The sequence below is a fragment of the Macaca fascicularis genome, chromosome 11 (genome assembly GCF_037993035.2).
Source record: "Macaca fascicularis isolate 582-1 chromosome 11, T2T-MFA8v1.1".
In the NCBI taxonomy this organism is placed as follows: Eukaryota; Metazoa; Chordata; class Mammalia; order Primates; family Cercopithecidae; genus Macaca; species Macaca fascicularis.
This window is the reverse complement of record NC_088385.1, coordinates 117,912,932-117,925,934: the sequence shown is the minus strand read 5'-3', so window position 1 is coordinate 117,925,934 and position 13,003 is coordinate 117,912,932. Positions and strand designations below refer to the sequence as shown.

Sequence of the window (13,003 nt, the reverse complement as noted above, 5' to 3'; positions counted from 1 at the left end):
GTAAGGGTCAACGTCTGCACCTGCTGGAAGGAGCCAGTATGAAGAAGAGAGAGGACGGAAGGACGGGAGGAAGGTTGTTTGGTTGATGGAAGCTCCTAGACTGCCATGGAGTTAGCAGGGGGTCCCATGTGTCCCAGGTACGAGTCTGCAACAGAATTTCTGCTGCACTCTGCCCCTGGCTGGGCCAGCTATGGGATGGATTTCCAGTGCAGCATGGGGGCCAATCACACTCCCTGAAGTTGAAGATGGGCACGATGCATTCTCATGGAATGCCCTTTCTCCTACTACCATTGCTATCTCGCGAGTATGCACCGGGCAACTAGGATTCAAATCCCAGCTCTTCTCCTTTCTTCCTACATATGTGTCTTTGGGCAAGTTATTTCCCCTTTCAGAGCCATGGTCTTCTCATCTGGAAGATGGGTGTAGCAATGGTACCTCCTGGAGTGCTGGGATTACAGGCGTGAGCCACCGAGCCTGGCTAATTTTTGTATTTTTAGTAGGGACAGGGTTTCACCATGTTGGCCAGGCTGGTCTCAGATGCCTGACCTCAAATGATCTGCCCGCCTCATTCTCCCAAAGTGCTGGGATTACAGGCATGAGCCACCGCACCCGGCCATGCAGTGTCATGTTATATCCTCCATCCCTACTCCTCATTGGCAGGTGGCAAAAGTGAGGATGGGGCGGGCCCAATAGCCTGCTCAGAATCTTCCCTTGGCCATACTGCTTCCTTCAGTTCCTTGGAGGCACAATTCTTCCACCCTCCTCGGGGTCTCCGCAAATGCTATTCCCTCTTCTGAGATGCTTTTCCCTAACCTTGTCCTTGAGATCTCAACGGAAGGGTCATTTCTTCCAGGAAGCATCCCCTGAGGTCCAGACCCAGGCAATTCCTTTGCCATATGCTATCTTGGAATCTATTCCCCTTGCCCATCCGGGAAATGACATGTGCATCCACTCATCCCGTGGCCTGTGGGCTCTGAGAGAGCTGGCACCTTGCCTTCCTTGCTTGCTATATCATCTTTAATACGTAATTATTAGTTATTGTATTTGTGTTTTTATATATAATTATTAATTATACCATAAGTGGTGAATGTACAGTTCTGGAGTGAAGGATAATTGCAATTATTATTCATTTTAACATTATATCATGTTTCAATGTGCTGGGCATGGATCTCAGCGCTTCGTATGCATTAACTCACTTAATCCTCAAAACAGGCTGGGCACAGTGGCTCACACCTGTAGTCCCAGCACTTTGAGAGGTTGAGGTGGGAGAACACTTGAGCTCAGGAGTTCAAGACTAGCCTGGGTAGCATGGTGAGACCTCCATGTCTACATTTTAAAAAAAAAGCCAGGTGTGGTGGTGGTGCACCTATAATCCCAGCTACTTGGGAGGCTGAGATGGGAGGATCACTCGAGCCTAGGAGGTTGAGGCTGTAGTGAGCCCTGATGGCACCACGGCACTCCAGCCTGGGTGACAGAGTGAGACCCTGTCTCAAAAAAATAATAATAAATGTCATCACAACAATTCTTAAGGAGGTGACTACTACTATTATCCCCATTTTATATATGAGAAAAGTGAGGCTCAGAAAGGTTAAGTGACTCACCCAAGGTCACACAGCTGGTAAGTGGCAGAGCTGGGATTTGAACCCTGGCCTCCTGGCTCCAGAGTCCAGGTAGTCTTTGGAGGTGGAGGGTGTAGGGCTTGATTCTGCACACCACATCCCCTGGGACACCCGCACCCACAGACACTCGTAGCGGATGACAGACACTCGCAGGCGTCTGTAGCAGCAAGGTCTAGGAGTGACGGCCCCACTCAGGGAAATCTGCCCTGGGCTGGCGGCCCCTGTGACCCCTGTGGTCTCTGGATCCGCAGCACCCACGGTCCACACCGGCGGCTGGGCAAGTCAATGGACCATAATGGTTCCTGGGGAGCCATTTACCCCATCCAGCTTGAGCGACGAGCGGCTCACAGAGTCTTAAGCACCGCTGGGCCCCCCGGCGTCTCTGGGCAAACGACCAGCTCAGGCCAAAGAGGCCAAAGGATTGATTGATTTCTTTCTTTCTTTCTTTTTAATGACAAATGCATATCCTGCAACTGCTGTTTCACTGGGCTGAACTGAAGACTGGCAGAGGCTGGGGTGTGCTCGGGAGGGGTTTCAGGGGACAGCCACAGGCCCATTTTTGGGGGTGTGGGCTCCTGGGAAGAAGCAGAGACAGCAGGCTCTGAACGCTACTAACCAGGTATCTTCATGGGTTAGTCAGGAGCCTTTCATTTGTTCTGGAAATGCAGCCTCTTCTGGAACTAGGCACTGGGAAGGTGCAACCTGTGGCCTTGAGCTACAGAGAAGACCCTCCCCAGGACCCTGACAGCTAGCCTGACCCACTGAGGACCCTGGCACAGGGCCCTGGCACTGACTGTTCCCTCTGCCTGGAATGTCCCTCCCAGGTCTCCACTCCCTTCTCCACTGGACCTGCCCAGTGTGGCCAGAGATCCTGATTTTCAGGGGACACTAGTCACCTGGATTTCTTAGGTAAATCTCCTGCGTTCTAAATGCTGACAACTTACACAAAAGTGTTTTTAAATATCACACTAATCTAGACAGACACATCCATGGGCCAGACATAGCTCCCAATCTGCAATTTCTGTAGTCAGAGCTCCCAAAATATAAGATACTACATATAATATTAGTACAATACTAATATAGTAAACCCCCAATGGAGTAAGAGAGAAGAGAAAACTTGCCCAGAAATCTCTAAAACAACCTGCAAGGCCAGCAAGTTCCAGCCACTGCTGTTTATTTGGTTTTCTCCTCTCATACTCTAAAAATACCAATGACAATACGAAGTCACTCAGACTCACAGGGCAGCAACTGTGTGCCCACACTGTGCTAAACCCTTTCATGTTCAAAGTGGTTTAATCTTCCTGAACAACCTAGAAGGTGGAGACTATTATTAGTCCCATTTAAAGACAAATAAAGTAAGGCTTGGCGAGGTTAAGTGACTCATCCAAGGTCACACAGCTGGTAGGTAATGGAGTCAGGATTTGAAGCCAGGCAGGGGCCTCTTACCACCCTGACTCTTCATGCTTCTCTCTGGAGGGAAAGGGTCAAGAACAAGTTTTGGGAACTGAGTTTGATCCACTTTAATACTCTTAACTGGAAAGTTAAAACTTCAGCCATGCCACAGCCTATATATGACAGCCATGACATAGAACAGTAGACCCAGGGCAGGCAAACTACAGTTCTCAGGCCAAATCCGGCCCCCTGCCTGTTTGTATAAATAAAGTTTTATTGGAACACAGCCACGTCCATTCATTCTTATTGTCTATGGCTGTTTCATGCTAGTGGCAGAGTGGAGGCTTATGGCCCACAAAGCCCAGTGTATTATTATCCAACTCTACAGAAAAAGGTTGGCCCCATCTGATGGTAAACCTAGCATGTGTAGAGAGAGACCATACCTTGAGAGGGTTCTATGGTCAAAACCCTCTGGGGTGTCCTTAGCAATATGGGAGCACATCTGCATATTACAGTGGGGAACCAGTGGTGGAAGCTTCTTTAGTTTTCTTTAGGCTGAGTGGTCACGACATTTGGGCTCAGAATGAAAGAGATGAAGGAGACAACCACAGGGAGATGGGAGGAAAAGGGTCTTAGGCAGAAGAAAGCATACATGCTAAGGCCCTGAGGTGGGAATGTGCTCGATGTGTTTGTGAGACAAAGAGAAGGCCGCTGTGGGACAGTGGTTGGAGAGGGAGCCAGAGAGATCGAGAGAATGGGGCAGATCCTGGGGGATCTGTCAGGGGAAAAGAATTTGAATTTAATCTAAACATGATAGGAGTATATTTTTTTCTTTTTCTTTTTTAAACAGGATCTTGCTCAGTTGCTCAGACTGGAGTGCACTGGTATGATCATAGCTCAGTGCAGCCTCCACCTCCTGGGCTCAAGCAATTCTCCCACCTCAGCCTCCTGAGTATCTGGGACTGCAGGCAGGTGCCACCATGTCCAGCTAATTTTTTTATTTTTTGTAGAGAAGGGGTATCACTATGTTGCCCAGGCTGGTCTCAAACTCCTGGCCTCAAGCAATCCTCCCGCCTCAGCCTCCCAAAGTGCTGGGATTATAGGCATAAGCCACCTCGCCTGGGCCATAATGGGAATATAAAGTCTACATCCTCCAAAACACTACAAGTCATTTTGGTGACGGGCTCATTGAGGCTTAGAAACCAAGTAACTCCATCCTAGACATAATTTTTTGTTTCAAAAATATTGCTTAAAAGGTCAATAGCCCCACCACCACGACCACGATGGAGAAAGAAGGGGAGGGGCCCAAGGTCATCACACTTGTAATCCCAGCACTTTGAGAGGCCGAGGCTGGCGGATCATTTGAGGTCAGGAGTTCAAGACCAGCCTGGTCAACACTGCGAAACCCTGTCTCTACTAAAAACACAAAAATCAGCCAGGCATGGTGGCGTCAGCCCATAGTTCCAACTACTTGGGAATCACGTGAACCCGGGAGGCGGAGGTTGCAGTTAGCCAAGATTGCGCCACTGCACTCCAACCTGGGTGGCAGAGCCAGACTCCATCTTGAAAAAACAAAAAAGAAGAAGACAACGCATTTAAGTGACCCACAAAGGTGACAGCATCCTTCACCTTTACAATAACTCGTACAGCAAAGGTGGGCACAGCCAGCCGACTTCATGGGCTAAGAAGCAGGAGACTTGTGATGTGGGATGGTTCACCCAGGAGCGCTAGAGACCACAGAATACAGGTCTTGGGGTCCTTCCCCCCTGCCAACCTCTACCATCCCTGACACGACCTCCAGTATATGACAACATCATAAATAACAAGCACCTCCAGATGAAAAATATCAAACAGAAGATGGGACCCTGAATCCCAAGGCCAGGAACAAAGGCAGGTCACCACCTGAGTCCCCTTCCAATGCTTCACCTCTGCCAGGCCCGGCCTTTGAATTAGATAGCCAGGAAGCCGCCGGAAATTCAGCCCTTTCAGAAGTAGCACAGAAAACCACAATTTCTGGGCAGCCCTGTCTACCATCATCCAGGACCATATATTTAGCACCAGCCAAGGTGCTCACGTTTGAAATCCCATCTGCCGGAAGAAAGGTTACCACGACAGAATGTCAAGTTCGAAGATAGAATCCTCTTTTTAACAGGAGAGTTTAAAAAAAAAAAAAAAAAGGAGAAGAAAAGAGAAAGAAAAACCACCACCAGCATCAGAAAAGCTGTTCCCTCTGGTCAAAATAGCACCGTGCTCATCTGAAATAACCCACCGAGACACTTATTTGCTTCTTTTAGCTGGTCCGTGGTTTCTCCATTTTCTACAGTGAATTCAAGTATTAATAAAAGAAATTTCAAGACCCCCAACAGCAAAACCAGTGAGGGATGAGATGTTGCTTGTTTTTTCTTCTTGCATTCAAAGAGAGAGCCTGTCTTTGAGAAGCAATCTCTGTCAAGTTGAGAAACTACAATTTTGGGATACCCAGAAAAGGCTGCTGGGTTCTTTAAATAAATTCTCAACACCTGTTTCTAGCTCTTTCTGCAGAAAAGGGCCACAGGGTGTGGGTTCTACGGACTTGGAGAGGCAGAGGGAATGGGGTCACCCACTGGCTGGAGTTATAAGAGAGTCCAAGGGTTTGTCTTATTCTCAGAGCGGTCCTCACCTAATGCCAACCCCTCTCAGGGGGCTGAGCCATGCCAAGCTCTGCGGGCTCACGCTCCCCACCTCGGCTGCAATTGGACCTCGGCAGTAATTCTATTATGGTGAAGTTTCCAAAGTTAGGATTCCGCCAACAGGGCTGATAGCTTATTTACTGCTGTCATCTATAGAAAGAGGAATTTTGACACATTGTTAAATGATAGCACATTTAGATAAGTCAAGCTGTCAGAGGCTCTAATGGATGTCTAAACTCTCTGTGGCTGATATGTAAAATTTATGCACTTCAGAATATCATAAGGTTATAATATTTTAATCACATCCCTGCTCTTTTCTAAACTTTGAGCAGGGGAAAATATTCCATCAAGCACCATCTTGCTCTCCTGCGCCAGGAGACTGAGTGTTCCCGGAAGTTTCTCCAAACTCCTTGGAAAAGTCCGGCCTCTCTTTGCTTATACTGTTCATCTGCCTCCCAACTGCTGACATCCGAAGCAGAATTTGCCCCTTCCTCCCAAATTAGTACTATGTAATCCTATCGGCCAAGCTCCTTCCTCCCCAGAAACACAGATGAGCATTTGGTCTGGGGACCCTCATTTGGACTGGGTGCCCCCCAGCTCATTGTTAGCTCAATTAACTCTCTTTGGAGTCAGGGAAGACAGCATGGGAGAATGGACCCAGGGCATCGTAAAAAAAGTAGAAAGTTAAGCAGAAAAAGAAAATCATAAAGGTATGAATCCGGTTACGACGATTATACACAGAAAAGCCATAAAAAAATACTGCATTAGTAATGTTCACCATAAAGCAATCTTATAACCAAATGAAATATGCCTAGCATTATCTTTGGATGGAATTTTATTTCTTCTCGTTTCCTGAGCTGCTAGCAGCAAAGGCAAAAAAGAAGCAAAGACGGGGGGAGGTAGTCTCAGGAGTGGCGGAGTAGGGTGGCATATCTCAGAGCACCTTTACCAGCGGCCCAAAGTCATTAAGGTTGTTGACTGACTTCCAGGCTAGGGAAACAGCCCTGCTATATACAGGGACGGTGCTGGAAGGAATAATAACTGGAACGCTTCCATTTGTGAAAAATATACATTTCCGGAGGGCTGGACGCCAGGCTGCTACAAGGTCACCTTTCTTGCCAGGATCAGTACGGCGTCAGCGACGTGGTATGGTCTGGGGACACGGGGCGGCCTATGCTGCCTAGGCCACTTTAATGCTCAGCAACCACGCTGCGAGAAACCATTCAACCTGAACAGCCAGGAGTGAAAGCCACGCACTTCCTCACCATCACAGGCAGCTCAGCCTCAGGATGCGGGACCAGGGCTCTCTGGCTGCCCAGGCCTGGGCCTGGGGACCTGCCTCTCCTACCTGGATCTCAGAACAAGCCGGCAGAAGTTCTCCTTTCTGTCTATTTCCCCTATAAGAGGAAAGCAGGGGAGGGGGAAAAATGAAAATAAAAATGTGTCGTAGGAGTCACTGGCATTATGTACAAGAGAGGATCCCAGGCCAAAGTGCTTAGGCTCCTAATCCACTTCCAACAAAAATGCCATCAGTGAGGATATGGGGTGGGGTGGGGGTGGGGGGCTGCGGCCTGTTGGCCAGGGGACCAACTGAAGATTTCAAGCTGGGGGTGGTGAACACAGCAGATGGAGGGCCAAAATGTTTGCACGCGGCCACGGCTGCCACGTTTATTTCTCTGCTTTCTAGAAGTGTGCTGCCTTGCAAACTCCCACAGGGATACCCCCTCCACTTAATATCGATGTAAATGAGTTTACCCCCCTTCCCTAAGAGCCTTCTCCGGTGTGCCAGACACACCAGCCATTGTCTTAACGAACAACCCCCCCCCTTCACACATTCACCCTGTAGGCTGGGAGGTCTAGGTCCTATCTCCCCATCACCTGAACAAACCCCTCCACCACCCCTTACCTTCATCCTTTCCAGTTCAAATTTGCTTTCCATCTATGCATCTTCTAAAACGCTAACAAAGGGTTCCCAGATCAATGGGCGTCCAGCTGGAATCAAGATTTGGGTGACCTCAACCGTTCTACAAAAGACCCCTTGGGTAGAAGATTGAAGAGAGTGAGGTTCCAACCTCCCCAGCTCAGACATTAGCCCCCCGGGAGCCGCACCCACCCCTCAGCACCCAGCCCCTGCCTCTCCCCGGGCTGCAGCCCGAGCTCCAGGGATTGAAAACGAGTTATCTAATGAAAATTGTGTTAACTGACATTCCGGCCGACAGGGAGCAAATACCAGCGCTGTAAATCTCGCCGCGGAAATTTTCTCCAGCCCGGAATAACAATAGGACCCTGCAAAGGGCTTTCGCCAGCCCTTCTGGTTCCTCTCCTCTTGTGTGCCACGTTCTTGTCATTCCTTATGTTACAGAACATCAATCATAAATAAAGACGCTGTCCCCCAGCCGTGCCCGGGTCTCATTTACAAACATTAGCAGGGAATACGATTACCATTGGCCTTCGTGCCAAGCCCAATGTGGCTGCCCAATTCTCTCTCATTCTCTCTCTCTCTCTCTCTCTCTCTCTCTCTCTCTCTCTCTCTCTCTCTCTCTGCCTCCACAACCCCCACTCTTCCAGAAAGGCCACTTTAGCATCATTTAAGCCGGCAGGCACAGCTCGCAGTCCTGCCCGTGTCAGTTGGCCACCAAACTGTAGCCCCAACTCGAGTGCAGACCCGGAATTGCAAGGCACTCGGCAGTTATTAACTGCATGCCTCAGTGCCCCGATTTTCTCCCCAGCTCAATGGCTTTGGGGGAGGGGGAGAGCGAGGAGCAGGGCGTTTGGAAGGACGGGGACTGGGAAGCGGGGAGAAGCGGCGGGTGCTAGAACCACTTATCAGAAGAAACTTAACGAGATTTGCCGGCGGATTAAAAAAAAAAAAAAGTGGGTCCCTTTTTATCTCCAGACTGATGATCTCGCGTCTTCCGCGAATGTCACGGTCAAGGCAGGATGCTCTAACCGCCCCGTTATCCGTACCATTTTCCCGCCCCTGATCCCCGCCGCACCCCCCGAGACTTTGCGAGACTCCAAGGCTGGGGGACCTTGCCAGGCGCGTCCGGGGCACCCCGGGATAGAACAGAGGCCGGAGCTGCGCCTCCACGGTGCGTTCTCTGAGATTCCGCCTCCCAACCCCGGCTCCTAGCGGGTCTGCAGAGAATACCTCCAAATCTGGGGGAGGCACACAGACTCCCACAAAGGGAGGATGGGGAGCAAGTGATGGGGTTTGGAAGAGTCGCCCTAGGGAAGGAGAGAGAAAGAGCAGAGAAGAGATGAGAGAAACAGAAGAGACGGGAGAGACGGGAGAAAGAAGAGACGGGAGAGAGGACAGAAGGGGAGCGGCGGGGAGAAACGCAGGAGGCAGAACAAGCGAGAAAATCTCTCATTTAAAAGTTCCCATGGGCCCGAGGGCTGGGAGTCACCTGCTCTGCGCTGCTCCCGGCTCTCCACCGCCCTGGAGGCAGGAGCGCAAACTTGCGCGCGCCCGGGCCCATCTCCACCGCCCGTCTGCATCTAGACTTGGGAATGGGGTGGAAGGGGGGTAAAGGCAAGAAGCAAAGACGAACCCCAAGACCCCGGCCCGAGGAGAAGAGGTCTGCCGGCGCGGGCGGCCAGTCCGGCGGCGGTGGCTCTGGCGGCGGCGGCGGCCCCCGGGTGGTGGCGCGTCCGGGCTGCGCAGCCAGGCGGGCGGCGGCGGCTGAGGTGCCGGCGGGCGGCGGGGCGCGGAGCCGCCTCCTCGCCAACCCCGGCTCCCTCCTCCTTTCCTCCTCCTCTCTCCTCCTCCTCCTCCCTGCCCGCCAGCTCCCTCCCTCCCTCGCCGGAGCCCCAGCCGGGTGCGGACAGGCAAGCGGCGCGCTCCGCGGCCTCCCCGGGCGCCGCGAAGTTGGGAGGCGCGCAAAGTGCGGCTCAGGGGAACCGCCGGGGAGTCCCGCCAGCAGCCCCCTGCCCGGGGTCGCAGCCCCTGCCTTCCCCGCGCCTCGCCCGGCCGCTCGGCCGCTCCGCCGACCGAGGGCTCACTAGCGCTTCTCCATGGTCGCGGCAGCTAATCGATGACTGAACCGAACAAAGAGCAGCGGCGAGATCAATTCCTAATACCTATCGATGGGCAGCGGGCGGCCGAGCCCCGGCGAGCCCCGGCAGCCGCCGCCCGCCGCCCCGGGGCGCCCGCCCGCCCGCCCGGGGACCTCCCCAATGCGCCCAGGGCGCGCCCGGGGCTCCCCACGGCCGCGCGGCCGGCGCTGCCCGCACTAACCTGGAGTCGCCGTAGATCAAATCGCTTCCAATATTGAAACATCGATCCCACATTGGCGGCCATCTTGGGGGCTATCGAGACGCGCACACACAAGAGTTTGGCTTTTCTCAATGGCTGCACTCAATATCCGGGCTGGACTCCCCCCAGCCCCGGGGCCGCCGCCGGCCGCCCGGGCCCTGAGCGCCGCGGCCCCGGGCCCCTCGGGCGCCCTCCGGCCTCCTGCCACCCGCTGCCCCTCGCCGCCGCCGCGCCGCCGCCGCCGCCGCCGCCAACGGGCCCGGGAGCCGTGCGCCCCCCCGACCCCCGGAGGGCGCGGGCGGAGCGCGCCGGGCGGGGAGCTCGGCGCCCGCCCGGGGGAGGCAGCCGGGGATGGGGTGGGAGGGGAGGAGTGGGGGGGAGGCAGCCTCTCGGAGAGGCGCCGGCGCCGCCGCTGCCCTGCCTGCCGCCGGCTCCCGGGCCCGCGGAGCGCTCGCTGCATCTCCCCCCCAAGTCCGGGGTCGGTGTGCCGCGCGATTGCACTTGACTTTGGCTTTTTGCAAACTTATCAATACTGACGTAACGTGCTGATCAATGCAAAGGGAAGTTTGGGAGGGGGCGCTGTGGGAGGCGGGCGCGCGGAGCGCCTGCCCCCGCTTGCACCTGTCTACCCCCCGCTCCCGGCATTGCACACTTAAAAAAAAGTTAATAGTTGCAATGCATTTTTTTTTCTTTTGCAATCGGAGCACACACAACACGTGCCTCGGGCTGCCGCCGCTCCTCCGCCAGATATGCTTGGGATCCGAGGGTCGCAGCCAGCACTTGGGGCTTCGTAGACGCGCCGGCCGGCGGGAGGGTGGGAGCCGCCCGGGGGCGCCACTGAGTCGTGGGAAATGTCACCACCACCGCCCACAGTTTCCGCGCCATTATATTATCAGTATTGGCGGGGAGGGGGACTTCGTCTGAGTAGTAGCTCAGGGTTCTTTATGGGCGGGGGCCGAGGGCGGGGCCTCAGGTCCTTTGCAATAGGGATTTATGTTATTGTTATTATTCGGGGGGTCTTTAACCCAATTGTAGGGACTCCCCCACAACTTTGCAAGGTGAAACCCTTTTACTGTGATGACTATTATTGGAGGTTTATTATTTGGTTCTGAACCAAACCTCGGGAGGGCCCTTTCCCCCAGTGGGCTTGTTTTATTGTTATGAGTGTTGAGGGTGCCCTACCCCTGCTGTGGGGACTCCGGATCCTTAACAACCTCGGAGGTTTCTGCTGTTGTTATCATCGTTATTATCGGGGCTCCGTTCTTTGCAACATGACATTCCTTTATTGTGATTGTCTTTGGGGAGAGGGTCTTTAGCATGGCTAGAGGGAGGTTCCGGTCCTTTGCAATTCTTCGGACTCCGGACAACCGGGGTGACTGGATTTCTTGTTTTACATTTTTTCTTTTCTTTTTTTTTCTTGCCTCTGTGCAAGCTCGAGGTCCTCTGTTTCCTCCCGAAATCTCACCTCCAGGGGAACTCATACTCCCAGCCCCCTCCATCACCAACCCCCTTACCTATCCCTGCCATCACCCCAAAAGTTGAGGTCACCCTTCCTCTCTGGCTTATTCCCCTGACACATAGCACCGCAGCCTCTTCCCCACTCTAAAAAAGAGGGCATGTTTTTCCTTTTTCTGTGATGAAAAGATTTGCTTTTATGGACAGCAAATGGAAATTATATTCTTTTTATAACCCAGCTTGGACTTCTGACATCACTCTTGGTCTGGGACAATAGATCAATACAGTGGGTTATAAAAAAGATAAAGTTTAGAAGAGTTGTAAAGAAGAGAGAATCATGATGGATATTTTTGATGATTTTCCAATATTTGTGTCTCAGAGCACGTGCTTTGCGGCAATTAAAGTTTTTAATGTAATGTAAATAATTGTTTCATAAATGCTTCGGAAGAAGGTGTGATCTTTCTGAGCAATCATTTGAGCTGTTTAAAAAATGAAATGTGATTTAAACAAGGATACAGTATTTGTTTCCATCCCCATACATTTTCCATGAGGTCTGGGTAAATATATTAATGCAGGAGTTGAAAGACGCGTAAGACCAAAAGTACTGCATTCACCGAGATGTAATGAATTAGGCCTAGTTAGCAATTCCGAGTGGCCTGTTTCCCTGCCAGATTAAATTGCACGTGATGTGTGGTTTATCTCAGCTCTCAATAACTTCAGGTTTAAATTACAGCTCTCATTCTGCAAAATGAATTTAGGGAAATTTCATAACTATCACATTACAATTTTTTAAATGGCTACATTTTTCTCCTGAGCATCTGTAAAGCTTGTGGCTTCCTTGTCTTTGGGTCTGTTTTTTAAAGTCCTGTAATAAAAAATCTAGAGTGAGTGTGAATCCCTTCCAAGCAATGTTTAGCAAGCCAAGGGGCTGATGAAAAAAAAAATTATTTTAAACTTATGTCTGATTTTGCAGTAACAGGACACATTGACATCGTGTACCTCCTGATATGTTGTGCTTGAAGGACACATCACTTCTGTGGTATTCCTGCCAAAGGGGTATAATCTAAAGCTAATTGTGAAGAAACATCAGACAAACCCAAATGGAGGGGAAAATTCTACAAAATAAACAGCCTGTTCGCTTCAAAAACATCAGTGGCACATGAAACACACAGAATAATGGAGGAACTATTTCCAATTAAAGGAAACTAAAGAGACTTGACAAGTGATTATAACATATGATCCTGGATTTTTTTATACTGTAAAGTGGATTAATTAGAACCAATGGCAAATTTAAAATAAAGTCAATAGATCAGATAATAGTGTATCGATGTTAATTTCCTGATTTTGACCATTATACACTGGCTATGTAACAAAATACTCTTGTGTTAGAGAACACACGGAAGTATTTAGGGATAAAGGGACAGACATCATGTCGCCAACTCTCAAGCAGTGCAGATAAAAATAATATGTATCTATTTATTCATCTATATCTGTCTACCTAGAGGCAGTGATAAAACAATGTTGCAAAATGTTAACATTTGAAGATTTTAGGTGACTAGTACACAGAAATTCCTTCTACTTTCCTGGCAAGATTTCTAGGAATCTGAAAG

At 51.1% G+C, this 13,003-nt stretch overlaps 1 protein-coding gene across 6 annotated transcripts in view; it reads right to left on the bottom strand.

The window, feature by feature from the left end:
* CUX2 (cut like homeobox 2) overlaps positions 1-10,134 on the bottom strand; it is a 322,161-nt gene extending 312,027 nt beyond the window's left edge. For 4 of the 6 annotated variants that reach the window (XM_045365941.3, XM_065524814.2, XM_045365942.3 and 1 more), the window contains exon 1: positions 9,921-10,134. In XM_045365941.3, the coding sequence (XP_045221876.2) occupies positions 9,921-9,983 (63 nt within the window). In that variant the 5' untranslated portion in view covers positions 9,984-10,134. Of the gene's footprint in view, positions 1-9,234; positions 9,386-9,920 lie in introns of those variants that run through there. The other 2 variants (XM_045365944.3, XM_065524818.2) reach the window with 1 other exon arrangement.
* Between the last annotated feature and the right edge of the window lie 2,869 nt (positions 10,135-13,003).